This window comes from Mesoplodon mirus, assembly GCF_964341445.2.
Source record: "Mesoplodon mirus genome assembly, chromosome: X".
Classification (NCBI taxonomy): domain Eukaryota; kingdom Metazoa; phylum Chordata; class Mammalia; order Artiodactyla; family Ziphiidae; genus Mesoplodon; species Mesoplodon mirus.
The window spans coordinates 9,164,650-9,185,026 of record NC_138981.1 but is presented as its reverse complement, the minus strand read 5'-3'; the positions used below and the strand labels follow the sequence as shown (position 1 = coordinate 9,185,026).

Sequence of the window (20,377 nt, the reverse complement as noted above, 5' to 3'; positions counted from 1 at the left end):
TCTGTTCTGCAGCAGTGAATTCCACCATTCTGTCTTCCAGGTCACTTATCCATTCTTCTGCCTCAGTTATTCTGCTATTGATTCCTTCTAGTGTAGTTTTCATTTCAGTTATTGTATTGTTCACCTCTGTTTGTTTGTTCTTTAATTTTTCTAGGTCTTTGTTAAACGCTTCTTGCATCTTCTCGATCTTTGCCTCCATTCTTTTTCCGAGGTCCTGGATCATCTTCACTATCATTATTCTGAATTCTTTTTCTGGAAGGTTGCCTATCTCCACTTCATTTAGTTGTTTTTCTGGGGTTTTATCTTGTTCCTTCCTCTGGTACATAGCTCTCTGCCTTTTCATCTTGTCTATCTTTCTGTGAATGTGGTTTTTGTTCCACAGGCTGCAGGATTGTAGTTTTTCTTGCTTCTGCTGTCTGCCCTCTGGTGGATGAGGCTATCTAAGAGGCTTGTGTAAGTTTCCTGATGGGAGGGACAGGTGGTGGGTAGGGGTGACTGTTGCTGTGGTGGGCAGAGCTCAGTAAAACTTTAATCTGCTTGACTGCTGATGGGTGGGGCTGGGTTCCCTCTCTGTTGGTTGTTTGGCCTGAGGCAGCCCAACACTGGAGCCTACCTGGGCTCTTTGGTGGGGATAAGGGCAGACTCTGGGAGGGCTCACGCCAAGGAGCACCCCCCAGAACCTCCGCCGCCAGTGTCCTCGTCCCCACGGTGAGCCAAAGCCACCCCCCCCCGCCTCTGCAGGAGACCCTCCAACACTAGCAGGTAGGTCTGGCTCAGTCTCCCCTGGGGTCACTGCTCCTTCCCCTAGGTCCCGATGCGCACACTACTTTGTGTGTGCCCTCCAAGAGTGGAGTCTGTTTCCCCCAGTCCTGTTGAAGTCCTGCAATCAAATCCCACTAGGCTTCAAAGTCTGATTCTCTAGGAATTTCTCCTCCCGTTGCCAGACCTCCAGGTTGGGAAGCCTGATGTGGGGCTCAGAACCTTCACGCCAGTGGGTGGACTTCTGTGGTATAAGTGTTCTCCAGTCTGTGAGTCACCCACCCAGCAGTTACGGGATTTGATTTTACTGTGACTGCTCCCCTCCTACCATCTCATTGTGGCTTCTCCTTTGTCTTTGGATGTGGGGTACCTTTTCTGGTGAGCTCCAGTGTCCTCCTGTGGATGATTGTCCAGCAGCTAGTCGTGACTCTGGCGTTCTCACAAGAGGGAGTGAGAGCGCATCCTTCTACTCCACCATCTTGGTTCCTTATGCCAAAAGCAGTATCATTTCTGACCAACTTAGCAGCATCTGAAAAATCCTGGTCTATTTTTATATATATATGTACACACACACACACACACACACATACACACACAATCACACAATACACACACATGTAAGTGCTCAACCCTCTACCTAAAGCCACTGAGTCCTCTGATCAAGCACAAAAATAACTCTTACAGTATTATAGTATTTGGTCATTAATTCACTCGTCAAATAATTCATTTATGTATCAAATAATGAGTACCTACTATGTGCCAGGAACTGTTCTGGGAGCCGGGGATACAACAGCAGAAGAGTCAAAGTTTCTACCCTCGCAAAAACTTTAGCATTACTACATAACATTTATCAAAAACATAGTAAATGCCAGTTATTGGCCCATGTAATCCCTTTACACGCATTTTCCCATTTATTCCTCACAGCAACCATATGAGGAGATAAAATTATTACTCCTAGTTTCCAGATGAGAACCCTGAAGCTTATGAAGATCTAGTAAATTACCCAAAGAAAGTGCTAGCATATAAATTTGAAGCCAGAGGGGGCAATCATAGCACTGGGGCTCATACTGCACAACCAGTGTTCGATGTCAACTGTTAACCTATCCAGTGGTGGCATAACGTGCTGACAGGACCAAAGCAAACATGAATCTTGCTCTCTTTACTCCCATGTGGAAGGATTCTGGAGCTTTCTTTCTCGCCTCTCTCTTCCCACGGCTTCTGGGTCTAGGAAGAGGAGTGCCCTTGCTTGCACTTGGTCCTCATTCTTCATTCCTTCCTCTCTCGTTCCTGGAAAGGGAACAGCAGGGAGGAAATTGCCTTTCCAGCCCACGCGCAACTGTTAGAAGGAAGCTCTGGCGGGCACCGAGCTCTTCCAGAAGCGGGATTCCAGGAGGAGCTGTTCCCTGCTCCTCGCCTTGGCTCGCCCACTTTTGGATGAGCTTCATCCACATGCCACCTGTTATGTACAGCTCAAGGTCTGGTACTGGCTCCCTGTCAGAGCCCAGACAGGGCTCTCTGCTCCAGGTGGAGACCCGAGTAGTGGAAGGAAAGCGTGTCTAAAAGGGAAAGGGGAGAAAATGCTGGACTGCACCCTCTGAGCAACAGCCCTTGGAGACACCTCGAGAAGCAGCTGCCCAACTGGCAAGGCCTGTGTCAGGCAGCTGTGTGCCCAGGAATGGGGAGCAGCACACATATGGCAGAGTGGGGCCATGCCATCTGTCACACACCCGTGCCAGCCTCTTCGCCTTAGGCAAGGTGGGAGTAGGAGGCGTCAGGAGAAAAGCAACAGCTCACCAAGCCAGCCACACGCCATGGCTCCCCTCTAACAGGCTCTTCCTCTAAACATTTATACTCCTTCACTGCTGCCATATGGCAGTTGCCAGTGTATATGGTCCCATAACTAAGAGCATGGAGTTTGGAGTCAGAAAACCCTAGGTTTGAATTCTGCGCCACTAGGTACAGGTACAGATCTTTGAGCATCAGTTTCCTCTTTTGTAAAATGGAAATTATAATAATTACCCCTCAAGGTTGTTGTGAAGATTAAATTCAAGAGTAATTGCAAAGATCTAAGGGCAGTGCTTTAAAAAAAAACATAACAGGTACTAAGTAAACAAAGCTTTTTCCATGCTGAGTCAAGTCTCTGACTGTAAAATATTCTTCTTTCGTAGGTGGTAGGTCTTCTGTCTCAGTTTTTGGAAGTAAAAAGAGCAATGGTGCTTCTCAGTAAACTTTAATGTGCATTCAGAGCCCCTGGGGATCGTGGGAAAAGACAGATGCTGCTTCAGTAGGTCTGGGGGAGCCTGAGAGTCTGCATTTCTGATGAGCTCCCAGTGATATTGATGCTACTGGTCCAGGGACCACACTTTATGTAGCAAGGGTCTAGGAAACCAGCTGTGGTACCCTGGGTAAGCCATCTCACTTCTCTAGGCTTCAGCTTTCTCAGATGTAAAAATTTTAAAGTTTACCTAGATGATTTCACATTCCTTTCTTGCTATCATGCTGTGACAGACTATCTGAAAAACGGCTGCCTACAGTTCCTCCCACACTACCTTCTCTTGTGCAGTGTGACTTTGCTGCTCCCCTTCATTGAGAGGTGGAGCCCCTCCCCTTGAATCTGGCTGGTCCTGGGACTTGTCTGGACCGGGAGAATGTGGCAGAAATAAAGCTGTGTGACTTCCAGGATCTGGCGTGAGGAAGCTTAGCAGCTTTCCTTTTTGCCTTCTTAGGACCCAGCTGCCACGTAAAGAAGCTCAGGCTAGACTGCTGAATGAGAAGAGGGAGAGGACCACCTGCCCCAGCGCTAAGCACTGCAGTTGAGGGGCCAAACATGTGAGCATAGCTGTCTTGAACATTCCAGCCCCAGTTCCACCTAACTTTATGCAGCTATACAAGTGACTCCAGCTGAGATCTCATGCAGCAGATGAACCACCCCACTGAGCCCAATCCACAGAATTATGAGAAATAACAAATCTATTTTTAAAGCCATTATGTTTTGGGGGTGGTTTGTTACATAGCAATTGATAGCTGATATACATGTTTTACTCACATAGGAGATAGTATAAACTTCAAAAGCCAGAACTGTTGGAAGAACTACAAAGAAACATGCCTACCAACTGGAGGGCAGAATATATGCCAAGAGCTGACTTTTACATTTACAGATCTCTGTTCTGTATTCAGTTCAATTTAATAAGTACTTATTCAGGGTTACTGTGAGAAAAGTTGGAGACATAATTCCAAGAAACTTGCAACATATTTGGGAATGGTGGTATGTTACAAAGAAAACATGCATCAATTAATAATAGTGCACTAAGCCTGTATTTGAGAATCAAAATATTTTAATATCAACAATAAAATTCTATGGACACCTAAAAGGAGATCAGTCAGTGTATTCTGGAGTTATTAGAGAATAATTCACCAGAGGAAGTACAACTTAGACCTGGATAAATGAAGGAATAAAAAGAAGTATGTAAAGATTGAGTAATGGTGTTCAAATTTGCTCTACAAAAAGGAAAAACTCGGCCCTATTGACAAATACATTCTAGAAAGTTCTCAAAGTCCTTTATACAGAGAATGACAATTTTAAACAGACCTTTGAAATTACTATTTGCTATGACACATGACACACATAATTTCACCAAATTAGTAAATTGTGGAGATTTAAGAATATTATAGAATATATGTGATAGAAATACAAATAGTAGAATTTCAGAGATTTAACACAGGTAAAAAATGTGAAGGAATAGTGTGAAAGCCAAAAGATGATGACATAGAACTTTGAAAGTGAAAAGAGTATACCAAATAGAATTGGGAAATAAATATAAAGGATTCAGTGTATGTAGTGATCATCTTTAGCCCTCTCATCCACATCCTGGTTATAATGTACTTCATTTTGGAAAGTATTTTCTATTAGGTGGTTGCTATTGGCAACGTGAAACCTCAGAATTAAAAATTTCCAATAATATTCCAATAAAATGAGTTCAATGTTTAAGAATAAGATGTAAGAAAAATAAAATTATGCTTATTTTTGTAATACTCTTTTAAAGCATTTTTTATAAGAAGACTATGCATTTACACATCATGTTTTAACCATATTGGATAATAAATCAACCAATACATTTTTTTAGAACAAGAAATTAACCTTGTAGGCACCCTCTCAAAACTCCATTTATCTGTGTTACCATTTTGCTACCTCTTTCCCCATGAAAACCCAAGGGGAAAGAACACAATCCTGACATACTGGTAATGTGAGACCTCAGAATAGTACTTGTTTTAGACGAAAGTTCCAACCCAAAATCATAGTCGAGTGTTCAAGTATTCACAAAGACCAAAGACCAGCTTAGTAAGGGTATAATGTTACCCTCCCACTAGCATATAGATCAGTGCCAGGTACATAGTCAGCACTCGACAATCACTACCTGAACATACGTCAATGCATGCAAGCTTTCTCAAGGACAGCCTTGGAGAAAGGAAGAAAATATAGGACTTCTTTTTTTTTTCCAATCTCATAGTTAAATCCTTTGAACATTCCTTCACTTATCCAGTTAACAATGAAGTTAAAAGGCCAATATTGAAAAAGCTACAGTAATTTAAAACCTAAGTAAAGGGGCTTCCCTGGTGGCACAGTGGTTAAGAATCTGCCTGCCAATGCAGGGGACACGGGTTCGAGCCCTGGTCCGGGAAGATCCACATGCCACGGAGCAACTAAGTCCATGTGCCACAACTACTGAGCCTGCCCTCTAGAGCCCGCACGCCTAGAGCCCGTGCTCTGCAACACGACGAGCCACCACAATGAGAAGCCAGTGCACCGCAGCAAAGGGTAGCCCCCACTGGCCTCAACTAGAGAAAAGCCCGGGTGCAGCAACAAAGCCCCAGTGCAGCCAAAAAAAACCTAAGTAAAGGGATATTTATTTGTTGAGTACCTATACCAGGGTGGGGAAAAACAGACAATAAGCAAACTGATAAATTTATGGAATGCTAGATGATTGCAAGTACCCTGAAGAAAATTAAAGCTGCATCTAGAGGAGGAGAGCAGTGAGCACGAACAAGTTTTAGGTAAGGCGTTCAGGAAAATTTTGTGTCTGAGAAGGAGACATTTGAGCAGAGATGTGAGTGACTCACAGGTTACAAAAGTCAAAAACCCTTGCTATTAAGATATGACTCACAGGTTACAAAATTAATACTAAAAAATAGAGAAACAGAATAAGCCAAAAAAATTAAATAACAAAAAATCAAAGATGGCTTTGTGTGTGTGAGTGTGTATATTCTCTGCTTTGGGGTTTTGAGTTCTGTATTGGGGAGGAGAGATGGCATTCCTCCGGCAAATAAATTAAAGACACAGAACTTCCAACCCATTAGCTTCAGTCCCCTGGGAGGATTCTGTTCAATCCTGTCAGCCATTATCTATAATACAGGATAACCATCTTTACCTGAGAGTGGGCTTTGAAAGGGCAAAGCATAGTCCTTGTCACAGGAGGGTCCTTCAAGTGCATGTTGAATTGCCTGGGGAAGGACCTTGTGACATCTCTGTTTGCGTTTCAGAACACTGAGTTTGTCTGTGCTTTGTAACCGGGAAAAAACAACAACAACAAATGGTTTGTCTAAATGGATCTCCTCTCTGTAATTCCAACATCTTTCCTAGCTGTTTCCTTCTAGAAATCCACTTTATTGAGGCAGTAGGAGACTCCCTAATTGTCATCTTAAAAATCTTCAGAAAATAGAAGGGTATTTTGGAAAAAATTATGAACGGGGAGTACGTATTGGCGAGGTTTGAATTACTGATTACTATCGGATACACATTCTTGATTTGTGTCAGAAGAGCTGAGAATCTGACAAATGTGATTCCTCAGGGCAGGTACCTCTTTGAAGAATAAAGCACTCTCTAAGCTGGGCATCTCACAGGGGCACCTTGGTTTCGTAAGTATTTAGACATAAATTCATCCCAGCTACTGAAAGCGTAGATGGAATAATCAATCACACAAATGAGCCTTAATAAGATTTTGCTTTATTTGAGTATATATTAAACTCAAAGCTTTGACATAATAGCTTTTGTGCACAGTTAATTTAATAAAGTCTATTGAATAGAGACAATCTGTTGGGCAGCACTTCTAAGCCTTTACTGGCAGGGAGGGAGCCATACGCCTCTCTGAGAAACTGAAGAAAGTGATGGGCCCTTTTCCCCTGAAAAAAATGCTTAAACAAATAAGAATCTGCATTAAGTATGGAGGAGTTCATGGACCCCCTGGGTCTGTTGTTGAAGCCCCCTGCCTCGCAGACACTGGAAGACAAAGAACGTGACAACAGTAACACCTCATGGCTGCGTGGCACTAGAAGAGTTTTAATTTTATAGGTGATGTGTATACTCAAGCAGGCGGTGTTGACATACAGCTTTTTTTAACACTAAAATGTTTTTCTAATTGTGGTAAAATATACATAACATAAAATTTACCATCGTAACCATTTTTTAGTGTACAGTTCGCTAGTGTTAAGTATATTTACATTGTTGTACAACAGATCTCCAGAAGTTTTTCATCTTGCAAAACTGAAACTCCAACAACTCGCCATCCCCCTGCTCCCCACCGCAACTACCATTCTACTTTCTGTTTCTATGAATTTGACTACTCTAGGGACCTCAAACAAGAGTATTTGTCTTTTTGTGTCTGTCATTTCACTTGGCATAATGTCCTAAAGGTTCACCCTTGCTGCAGCATGTGTCAGAATTTCCTTCCTTTTAAAGGCTGAATAACATTCCACTGCATGTATAGACCACATTTTGCTTATTCATTCATCTGTGATGGACGCTTGGTTTGCTTCTACCTTTTGGTTGCTGTGAAAACGTCTGCCATAAACATGAGTATACAGATATCTCTTCGAGAACCTGCTTTCAATCCTTTTGGATGCACACCCAGAAGAAGAATGACACAATGAGTCTGATGGAGCCATTTTTATGGGCCCTCTTGATGAAAGGAACACTAGGACTCAGCAATTTTGAGTCAGGTCCCTTGCCAAAAGGGACCCTCCAAAATGTGAGACTGGCATGTCGTTACCAAGTCATGCATAGGACAGACTTCTGTGATCCTTATTCTATACTTAACCCCTCCTCAATTCTACGAATTTCACTTTCTACTTTATTCATTTCAGTTATTTTTTTGAATTTGTGTAAGTATCCATTAACTTTATAATAAAAAGGCAATAAAGATCGTTCAAAGTCTCTTAGAACTAAGTATCTAAGGGTATCTCAACTATCTCTTAAAACCATCAATTCAAAGGAAATTTATAATATGAATATTGGTGAATGGATTCTACAGAGAGAGAATATATATTGGGTTGGCCAAAAAGTTCGTTTGGGGAAACGAACTTTATTTCAAGACTTTCTGTACAGTATGGAGCTGAGAATAGGAACACAAATTCCTCCTCTTTCCCCCTAGTGTCCAACATAACACTGACCAATAAAATTGAGTATGCTCAAGAGGCCTTCAAATATCAGAGGTGTCTATCCTTGAGTTATCAAATGGAAAAGGAAATAAGTTGAATTTTTAGTTAAGTATAATTCTGTTGAATGTAAACAAGTAGAGCCATTGTAATTTTATAGGTGAAATTAATTAACACGAGGTATAGACCATTCAAGATGTCTATGTTAGCTCCAAGAATGAGTGGTCACTCAGCTGAGAATGGTCTTTATGAGCTGAGGACAATGGTTAGCATGTGACTCCTCGTTATGGGTGGTTTGCCTGCCAGAGGGTGCCTGAACCTACTCTTTACCTCCTCACTTCTAACTCCCACCTTCTCCAAAGCCCACCACAGGGGAGATGAGGCCCTAGGATGGAGAAAAGACATCCATTGGTTTATTTCCTGGTTATCAGAGCAGCTGGAATTTTAATGATTTGGTCTTGGGCCATGTCAATGCAGTGGCATCAATAACTATGTGAGTCACAAGAGCTCTAACAACACAGCTGGGTCAAAACTGTTTCATTAAAAAATCTCTTTGGACTTCCCTGGTGGTGCAAGTGGTTAAGAATCCACCTGCCAATGCAGGAGACACGGGTTCGATCCCTAGTCCGGGAAGATCCCACATGCCGCAGAGCAACTAAGCCTGCGAGCCACAACTACTGAGCCCGCGCACCTAGAGCCCGTGCTCCGCAACTAAGAGTAGCCCCCGCTCGCCACAACTAGAGAAAGCCCACGCGCAGCACCGAAGACCCAATGCAGCCACAAAAAAAAAAAATCTCTTCAAAACACCATGTGTCCATTTATATTATCCAAAGTCAAATCCAAGAACTTGGCTATGGTATTCCAAGCTGTTGTGGATTCAGGTCATCAATAATTGACTTCAGAACATACTCCATTTGGAAGTACAACTCTTCCTGTGCATATATACTGGAAGATTCAGTCCCCTTAGCAACCGAGAATTTCTACTTGTCTGCTTATGGCTGTTTTCAAGTACCACAAATATTTACAAAGGGTCCAGAGGCTCTCTCTCCTTGTAGACTCTGTTTTCCGAACTGATACTAGGTCTACTCCTTTTTTTACCTCCTCTCTAGCCTGCCCAGATCTTAGTATAACGCTCTACACATCCAAGATATTTGTTAATTTTAAGACTTAATTATCTTCTAGGAAGATTAGAGAACCTTTACCAGGATGTCATAAAAAAGGAATATGGATGGATGAGTACCCTTGGGTTAGAGCATCACCTAGATGCATCTCTCCTTTCTCTCACATAAGGACAGGTCCTGATGGCAAATCATTGAGAATTTTGGTGAAAAAATTAGATTTTTTTCCAGCTTTGTTAAGGTATAAAAATTGATTATTTAATCAATTTCTCAGGCTCTAATTTCTATCTTTGTGCCAGTGAGTCCCAATTTGCATTTTCAGCCCAGACTGCTCTTTACAGCTCCTGCCTACTAGGTATTATTACCTGAGAGGCCCCTTACACTTCAAAATTGTCCAAAGTTGAGCTCATTTAGCCTTTAAATATCAACTGCATAAAAGCTGGGACTTTGTTTTGTTCACTGTTGGAATCCCAGGACCTAAAATAGTGCCTAGCATGCAGGTGGGTGCTCAATAAAGATTTGTGGAATGAACTGATGATGAATGAATGCATGAAAATGAATGAATGAAAAGATCCTCCCAGAAGGCAGAGTCTTTCAGTAATGCTCCACATGTCACAAGAGGGTTCTCCAACACTTGACAATTAAGATGGAACCCTATACCTCTTCCCATTATCTCATCCCTCCAGCCTCCTTTCTCTTTTATCAAATCGCCCTCTCTGCTGCCTCATCCCCATCCACCTCTAAATATGCTCAAAATCTACTATCATAAAACAAAATGTTCGTTTATTATACAAGTCTATCTATAAATCTGTTCACTCTGTATTCCTATAATTTTGAATACCCTAGAGTTCCCAAAACACACCCCACTCTTTCTCTCCTCTGTGCCTTTTTCAGGCAAGGAATGGCTCACTTGGAATGCCCTCCCACTCCCCTGGAGGAGCTCTCTTTTGCCTAGCTATCTCCCTCTTATCCTTCAATTCCCACTGCAGGTATTATCTCCCCTATGAAGCCTCTCCGGTACCCATCTCCTCCCAAGCAACCAGGCAAAGTGTTCTTCCCCTGGGCCCTCGTAACATCCTAAGCCAGGCCTTTGCAAACTTTTTCACATCTTGGTACACATAGAAAATGGCTGAGGGTAAATGGATAAGGCTGCGCATGGCCTGGGTCTCAGGCCATCACAGTCTTGGTGCAGCACCACCTAGGTACACTTGTGACCCAGTCATGGTACGCCAGTGCGGCACGTCAAGACTGTTGGTAACTGCTCTCAGCGTGTTACAATCGCTACATTCGCCCCACTGTACTATAATTATTTGTTTCTGTTTGTCCCTCATTGTACCTGTGAACCCCTCAAGGGCAAGAACTCTGTTTTCTCATTTCTTATGTTTTAAATTATCACATACTAAAATCGACCTTTTTTGGACATATAGTTCTATAAATGTTGTCACATGTATAGATTCCTGCAACCATGACCACAATTAGGATACAGAATAGTTCTGTCACACAAGGCACTATCACATACTCCTTCCACCTCTAACCCCTGGAACCCACTGATCTGTTCACTCTGTCACTGTACTTTTGTCTTTTTGAGACTGTCATACAAATAGAAACATACAGTATGTAACCTTTTGAAACTGGCTTCTTTCACTCAGCGTAATGTGTCTGACATTCATCCAAATTGTTACGTATATCAATAGTTTGTTCCTTTTTATTGCTGAGTAGTATTTCATTGTGAGGATTTAAGGCAGTTTGTTTATCCTTTCATCCACTGAAGGATATATGGGGTGTTTCCAGTTTGGGGTAATTTCGAATACAGCTGCTATAAACATTTGTGAAAGGTTTTTCTGTGAACACGAGTTTTCATTTCTCTAGGGTAAATACCCAGGAGTGGGATCATATGGGTTTACGGCAACTGTATATTTAGCTTTATGAGAAACCAACAAGTGGTCTCCAAAAGCGATACTGTTTTGCTGCTATATCTTACTGGCAATGTGTGAGACTTTCAGTTGTTCCACATCCTTCCTAGCACTTGGCATTGCCAGCATTTTTCATTTTTGCCATTCTGGTAGGTGTGTTGTGGTTTCTCATTATAGCCTTGACTTTTATCTTTGTACCCCAGCACTTAGCACATTGGTAGATCCTCAATAAGTATTTGTTGAACTGAAATAAACTTATCCCATTCTTTCACTCCTGTTTCAAATTCACTAATGTTTTCACTATACTTTCTACCAAGCTTTGTGCTTAAAAAGCAAAGAAATTGCACAGAAGTACTAAACTCCCTCCTATCCTCCTGTACTCACTCCTCTTCCCAAGTCCTAAATGAATCACTCTTCCTAGTAAAAGACTGATATAGCAATTTAGTCTATACCTTTCGCCCAAACTTAAAGACTTGCAGACAAGGTTGCTTTTGAAAGGCTCCACTACCACCGCTACTAGTACTACACATAAGAATCACCACTGGTGATTAGATAACTGGATGAGCCAGGCACTGTGCTGGGGCTGTCCCTATAGTAACTCACTTACCCCTCCAACCACACGAGGTAGATACTACCCTCTCTTTACAGATGTGGGGACTGAGGTTTGCTGCAACTGACAAACTTGCCCGAAGTCATACAGCCAATAAGAGAAGGCACCAGAGTACACAGCCAGGTCAGGCTGGTTCCAGAAACCACAGTCCTAAGCATCCTCTGTGGCTGCTCTCCTGGGCAAAGGAACCAGTTGCTCTCTAATCAACAACAAAAACAATCTCAAGTCACTTTAATGTTGAAGGAATATAAAACTTCAGGAAAGTGAACCATTCTCCTCCTCACATCAGTCTTAGGATAACTCCTTCAGATCAGCAATGAGGCACATGGATGAGGGGTGCAGGGACCCCTAGTCTGGGAACACTGAACTGCTTGAATGGAGGACAGACTCAGGATTTTAGATCTTATTCCTGTGAAGCCAGCAGCACACGTGGGACTCAACTGAGCATCACTTGTTGCACTATGAAAATTATCCCCATTCACTGAATCTTGAACCACATTTACATACTTCTGTACTTCAGAGCATCCTCCATGGGAGACATGAGCTGAAGTTATAATAATGGCTGCTTTTTACGTTGAGTCATAAAAATAAAATAGAATTATATATATATATATAATAAAATTAATAATGTACTAACCTGAATCATCTAATGACTAAGCACATCCAGGGATAACATAGAACTTCAGTCTTTAGACATATACCTAGCATTAATTCTAATAAAACAAGACATACTGGACTTTTCACTGGATGCATGGAGTTAAAACTACGGCCAACAAACCATCAAATTGGAATTCAGTAGTTTGGCTTTAGTATTTTGATTTAAAACATTTCTTCTCTCTTTTATTACCTACTTTCTCCCAAACTCATAAACAATATGCTTGGAAGCGGAATCTATTTCTTTTTATGTTATTGACCAGGCAAGAAAGAGACACAAGTCTCAGGATCCTATGTCTTAAGGACTTCCTTTCCTTAGCCCAAATATTCAATCATTTCATCCTTCAAGTATGAAATCAGCAGGAAAATGTGTGCACTAAAAAGGAAAGCTATCCAATGAAATTATGTAACAAGCAAACAGTAGTTTTGAGGGATCATCATTGCTACTTCCAAAATGTCGACCGTTTTGTGTGTTTTAGTCCCACATAAGGACAGCATCAATTTCTAACTTGTTCTTACAGTGAACTACATAACAGAAAGAGGTTTCATTGGCACTCATGCAAATGAGTTAAACTGTTTTAAAACAAAGAGTGCCACCAAGTGATTACTGTCGTGGAAAATTATGGCACCTCTAAAAATTATTTGGCTCAAAGTCCCAAGTAGTAAAATTCAAGGGTAATGAATTTCATCCATTTGGAGAGCTTCTTTAACCTGTGGCAGTTCCTTTATACTTGGGCCTCCACACACTGTTCCTATTGCAATGCTTAAACACTCAATAATCATAGAGTCTACTGAAAGAATATCATTGAAACAAATTCATAAGTGGCTTAAAATACACAGTGCCAGTGCTTAATGAGGAAGCATTAAATAGCAGAATGACTGGGAACTTTCCAATCAGCACTCCAAAATGTACTCATTACTGACAAATTTCTCAGACTTGAAACTTTGACAACCTCGAGAAAGAATTCCATATTTATATAAACCATAAGCCACTCAGCAATGATCTGAACTTGCTGTAAAACTGTGGTTTTTCTCAAAAGAGAAAAACTTCTTTATCAAGACCACTGAACACAAAGAAGCGATTAAACACACACCAATTTGCATAGCCAACATAGCATTTTCTGTTTAAAAATCAAAACTTTTCATCCAGACAGATACATTTGTCTCTGAGAAGATACCTTTTTAAAAGAAAATAAACACAGCACAATCCAATTTCCCTTGCAAAAAGTGCAATCAAAAGTTTACTGAATTATAGCCTATTATAATACCATATATAAGGACGAGCAGCTGATACCAGTTTCTCTTTTCCCCAAAATCCCTCTGGACATTCAGTCTTAAGGAAATAACCAGAGTAGTATATAGTTTTGTACTTTTCTTTTACAGGATAGTCCCACCTCACCTGCAATATTCTTTTGAAATATTAGAATTACCGGGACAAAAACTCAGAAGCATCTCATCACTTTTCTATCGAAGGCATCATTCTTATATAATTCTGACACATGGCTTTCAACCCTTGTACAAAAAAATTCACCCTACCGGAAAACATGAGCTAATCTCCAAAAGCAATGATAAGCCCCTTGATATTTGCACTTGAGGACTATTACTCACTGGCATATGTGTGCTCCTTCATCCTCTACTGACTTGCCGAAGCCCCAGGGGATGGAGAAGTTCAGCCAAGTTGCTCCTTCAAGATCCTCATCCATGGTAGCAAGCCAAACCAGCTCACCTCTGCCTAAAGATGGAAAGAAAGAACTCGGTTTTTGAGTCCTTTATAAGAAGAATGTTTATATCATAACAAACAACTGCTAGACAAGAAGAGTGAGGGGGAAGGAGAGGAGGAATCGATGCTGCGAGGCCAATCGTATTTCATCACTCAGCTACTTGGAAACCAGATATGCTGAGACAATCACATGCTTTGAGAGATTTGAGGATGCAAAAGAGGACTAGCTCTGTCTTTTGTAAATTATTAACAGGGACTTTCTTCCTGACCATGAGCAAAGATTCACAGGTTACTCGTTTCAGAAAAAAAAGCAATCAGGTTTGGCAGGGAGCACATAAATCGACAAGTCAAGAAACAAGATTTATGATCAGAGCTCTGCCACTGACCCCTATGAATCAGGACAACCCCGTGCAGTTAGAATCGAAGCAATGTTCCATTGGGAATAAAGCGGCACCTTCTAAAGAGGCCCATAACTGCAATTTCAGCATTTGCCTCTGATGAAAATGAATATTTGCTCCTCCCATCTGAGCACTCACGATGGGCTATCTGGCACTGTCAGCTGGACTGAAGCCACACCTGCATGCAATCCTCACAGCTCTCCTAGGTTTCAAAGTGCGGTGAACTTCTCACATGGCTTGCTTGTGTTTCGTCCAAATTTGAGATTTAACATGCCTGCCTTAAAGCCATTCGAAGTTGCCAGTGTTAATGCTAGATCCTACCTAGTAATTTAAACTCAGTGGGAAGATGCTGATTCAGAAAGCTTTCAGAAAGCACTGGCTTCCCGTGACACAGACGGGGACATTTGGGGCACACTGTGTTGAGTGCTATGGAATGTCTCCTTTTCTCTAGACCAGGATTTCTCAACCTCAGCATTACTGACATTTTCGGCTGGATACTTCTTGGTTGTGGGGCTGCCCCATACACTGGGGGATGTTTGGCAGAATTTCTGGCCTCTACCCACTAGATGCCAGTAGCACCTCCAGTTGTGACAACCAAAAATGTCTCCAGACATTGTCAAATATCCACTGGGAGGTAGAATCACCCGGGTTGAAACCACTGCTCTAGACCCAATTCTTTAGTGAAGTTTTTCAAAACAGGAGGAATGTTATTTACATTTGAGATAGGCTCATGCCAGAGACAGGTGGTAGGTAGTCAAGGCTGTGGGTGAACCCTAGGACTCATATGCAGGTGGCCAATTCGATTTGCCTTAATGGAGACACATTCAAAGTGCGGAATATAGGTCCACTGGTTAGGACTCAGAGTTTTCACTGCTGGGGCCCGGGTGCAATCCCTGTCGGGGAACTAAGATCCCACAAGCCAAAATAAATAAATAAATAAAGTGAGGAATACAAACTCCACATTTACATTTGCAAACTGCTCACTACTTGTGATGGTTAATTGTATGTGTCAACTTGACTGGGCCAAGGGATGCCCAGATATTTGGTTAAACATTATTTTGGGTGTATGTGTGAGGGTGCTTCTAGATGAGATTAACATCTCAACCCGTAGACTGAATAAAGCAGATCGCCTTCCCCAGGGTGGGTGGGCCTCGTTCAAGGGAGAATTCACTCGCCACCTGACCGTTTCCGAACTGGGACATGGGCCTTCTCCTGCCCTTGGACTGGAACTGCACCACTGGCTCTCCTGGGTCCCCAGCTTGCAGATGGCAGGTCATGGGACTTCTCAGCCTCCATAATCATGTGAGCAGATTCCTTAAAATCAATCAATCAATTTGTATGTACACACACACACACACACACAGACCTGGAGATACTGTGGGTTTGGTTCCAGACCACGGAAATAAAGCAAATATCACAATAAAGCAAGTCATGAATTTTTTGGTTTCCTAGTACATATAAGAGTGATGCTTACACTATACTGTAGTCTATTAAGTGTGCAATAGCATTATGTCTAAAAAAACAATGTGCATGCCTTAATTGAAAATAGTTTATTGCTAAAAAAATGCTAACCATCATCTGACAACACAGGGTTGCTCTAAATCTTCGGTTTGTAAAAATGCAATACCTGCGAAGTGCAATAAAATAAGGTATGCCTGTAAATACAATAATAGCAATCTATTTAAATTCAACACTGAGAAAATTTGGCGCATGGTTTCAAAACAAAAAATACAGATCAGCCAGTCCACAGGTGGTGGTGGACATCTTCTCATTAAGAAGACTGTCAAAAATAAATAAATAGGGCTTCCCTGGTGGCGCAGTGGTTGAGAGTCCGCCTGCCAATACAGGGGAAACAGGTTTGTGCCCCGGTCTGGGAAGATCCCACATGCCGCGGAGCGGCTGGGCCCATGAGCCATGGCCGCTGGGCCTGTGCGTCTGGAGCCTGTGCTCCGCAACAGGAGAGGCCACAACAGTGAGAGGCCCACATACCGCAAATAAATAAATAAATAAATAAATAAGTAAAAAAGAAGACTGGCAAAGGACTTCCCTGGTGGCGCAGTGGTTAAGAATCCGCCTGTCAGTGCAGGGGACACGGGTTCGAGCCCTGGTCCAGGAAGATCCCACATGCTGCAGAGCAACTAAGCCCATGCGCCACAACTACTGAGCCAGTGCTCTGGAGCCCGCGAGCCACAACTACTGACCCCCCATGCCGCAACTACTGAAGCCCACACGCCTAGAGCCCGTGCTCTGCAATGAGAAGCCCGCGCACCGCAACGAAGAGTAGCCCCCACTCACCGCAACTAGAGAAAGCCTGCGCACAGCAACAAAGACCCAACACGGTCATAAATAAATAAATTTATTAAAAAAAAGAAGACTGGCATGCCTAGAAGGAACCCTGCAATGGGGAAGTTGTCTTGGGAGAAGGAACAGCCTTCAGAGCCTCAGAATTTCCTTTCTGAGTAGGAGTGGATGTGATCAAGAGGAAAGTGAGTTCCTCACGTGGTACAGTGTGTCAGTATGGCTGTCTGTCCACTCCAGGGCTTATTGTGGAAGTTACTATGGAGGGGTCAGTCTCTGAAGGGTTGAGGTTTGTGCTTTGAGGTTCCTATGGGAAAGGGTATTGAGTGGGCAGGGAAAGAAAGGTGCTGCACCCCATTTCCTTTGGTATAAGAAAGAGTTTTTAATAAAGCAGAATGGTATTCCGAGATGTGTAAACCACGTCCCCCTCTATGGACTGGATTGTAGGAGGAGGAAGCTGTGTGCCTTGGGAACTGTCCAGGGTGCTCAACGTGGCCTGGAGAGGGGAAAGACCCTCCACTTGAGCGCTGGGTCCCAGAAGCAGGAGCTTCAACAAATAAAATCTCTTTATGTCTAGCCTATTTCCTATATTTATTCCTTGGCTGGGTGCTGTGGATTCTTCTTTCCTTTTTTTTAACTTGGAAACACTCACTGAATTGCTGCACTTTTACATTATAGCTGGATACCAAGGATTTATTAAACGCCTACTGAGTGCCCTGTGCAATGGCAAATATGAAAGACTTAGATCACATGTTGCTACCCTCAAAGAACTTATATTCGAGGATGAGAGAGAGAGATGATAAATATCCAAGAGCAGCAGATTTGAAAGATTACATTTCATATTTTCATTTTATGATTTTACATAAAATTGGATTCTTTTGCTTAGTTTAAAAAACTAAAGGTACACTTTGAGTAACTTTTAAATTACTTATGAACATAATCATCTTTTTTGACTAGCCAATAGAAAAAGACTACTATTTTTTTAAATTATTTATTTATTTATTTATTCAATTTATTTATTTTTGGCTGCATTGGGTCCTTGCTGCTGTGCGTGGGTTTTCTCTAGTTGTGGCAAGCGGGGGCTATTCTCCGTTGTGGTGTGTGGGCTTCTCATCGTGGTGGCTTCTCTTGTCGCGGAGCTCAGGCTCTAGGCACACGGGCTTCAGTAGTTGTGGCACGTAGGCTCTAAAGAACAGGTTCAGTAGTTGTGGCATGCGGGCTCGGTAGCTGTGGTTTGTGGGCTCTAGAGTGCAGGCTCAGTAGTTGTGGCTCATGGGCTCTAGAGTGCAGGCTCAGTAGTTGTGGCTCATGGGCTCTAGAGCGCAGGCTCAGTAGTTGTGGCGCACGGGCCTAGTTGCTCCACGGCACGTGGGATCTTCCTGGACCAGGACTCGAAGCCATGTCCCCTGCATTGGCAGGTGGATTCTTAACCACTGTGCCACCAGGGAAGCCCAAGAATACTATTTTAGAGCTGAGAAAACAATATTATACTCATCTAAAGGAAGGTGTTGAGAATTATTTAGAGCTGCTCAGATAAAGTCCTTAATTCTGGGTCTGACATTCAAGGCCTCTGCCATCTCTTTCCAGCCTTGCTTCCTGGCCCTGCCTCCCTTCTGCTCTTTCTCATACTTTCCATGTCAATTATATTAAAGAATGCAACGAGCTCCCTGTGATTTTCCACCTCCAGACATTTGAGTTTTTTCTCTTCCCTCCCATTAGACCACAAATTCCCTTCTTCCTGACCAAAATCAATCCTTCCCCAAACACCAGATTCATAGCCCATCTCCTGTGATGCCTTCCACTTTCTCCAGGAGAATTCATCTCCCCACCTGGGTACTTCTAAAGGACGTGGTACCTCTGTAAAAGCAGCTATCGCACTCTGCCTTCTGTTGCAGGGACTTCTGTTCAATTTGCTAAACTCACTGACCATTCTAGTATGCTTTTTGTAGACACTTTAGGATTTTCTACATAGCTGATCATGTGCCCTGCAAATGCAATCAGTTTTACTTCTTCCCTTTCGAATCCTTCTCCCCACACCGCCCACCCCCACCTTGCTTTAATGTACTGGTTAGAACCTCCAGTATAATGTTGAAAAGAAGTGGTGAGAGTGGAAATCCTTTCCTGTTCCTGACCTTATGGGAAAAGCATTCTTAAGTAGTTTTATACAAAGAATTGATAAACCGAACTTTATCAAAATTTTTAAAATGTGGTCTTCAACAGTGTATGATGTAGAGAAAATATTTTTGTGCTTCTGAATGAATTTTGCTGAGAACTTGGGATCCTGAGCTAAGAGCAACCCTTGGGAAGGTAATTAAGAACTAGGTACACACTGAGAGAACTCCAGACAGACGGACTTAACTCTGGGGGTATGTGTTTACATTTCAAGGGAAAATGAGGCTCAGGGCCTTGGAGAGCCAGAGACATTCAGGCTTATGCGGTCCCTGAAAAGATTTCACTACATTCCAAAAGGTTAGGGTAAGAACCTAGGATCCTTTCATCCTGTCTCCAAGGAGCCAAAGTTTTATTCCCTCTTTTTGAGAGAAGAAGGGGAGGCAGCTGCCTCTTTCTCTTGTTTACAAGCAAAGAAAATCCATTTTTCTTCATTCCTCACCTATGGATTATCTGGCCCCTCACATAAGAGACTCTTCCGTCTGGCTTTCATGTGATGCCCCAGGGGTAAGGTCTGGGGCAAGGGGACCAATGCAGTGATTATTAGGTAAATAACACTAATGACAGTCTGTCTCTGATTCAGAAAGCGTCATGAACACATTCAGGATAAAATTAATGAAGCTGGATATTAAAAACTCAACAAAAAGACACTGGGCTTTGATTTCTGTCTCTCTTGCGGTTGGAGGCTGTAAAGAAAAGGTCCTAATTTTCTGAGAAATGGCACATGCCCTCCGGGCAAAAGCAGTTTCTGTGCTCATTTACCTGCCAGTTTTCTCATTTTTTCCTTCATTTTTTTTTCTTTTATTCTGGTAAAATATACATAACATAAAACTTACCATTTAAACCATTTTTCAGTTTACAATTCAGTGACATTAGTACATTCACAATGTGCAACCAGCACTACTATCCATTTCTAGAACTTTTTCATCATCCCCCAAAGAAACTCTGTACCCATTCTACAATAACTCTCCATCACCCCCTCCCCCAGCCCCTAGTAACCACCATTCTACTTTCTGTCTCTATGAATTTGCCTATTCTAGGTACCTCATATAAGTGAAACCATACAGTATTTGTTCTTTTGTCTTTGGCTTATTTCATTTAACATAATGTTTTCAAAGTTCATCCATATTGTAACATGTATGAGAATTTCATTCCTTTTTATGGATGAGTATATCCCACTGTATGGATAGACCACATTTTGTTTATCCATTCATCTGCTGATGGACCCCTGGGTTGTTTCCATCTTTTGGATGTTGTGACTAATGCTGTTATGAATACTGGTGTGTAAGAATCTGTTTGAGTCTCTGCTT

General features: G+C 42.2%; 1 protein-coding gene across 1 annotated transcript in view; it reads right to left on the bottom strand.

Moving 5' to 3' along the window:
* The window catches only part of FRMPD4 (FERM and PDZ domain containing 4), a gene marked incomplete at both ends in the record, with an annotated part of 745,437 nt that extends 731,252 nt beyond the window's left edge, over positions 1-14,185 (bottom strand). The window contains one exon of the mRNA XM_082608886.1: positions 14,091-14,185. Coding sequence (XP_082465012.1) covers positions 14,091-14,185 — 95 coding nt within the window. The remainder of the gene's footprint in view (positions 1-14,090) is intronic.
* Between the last annotated feature and the right edge of the window lie 6,192 nt (positions 14,186-20,377).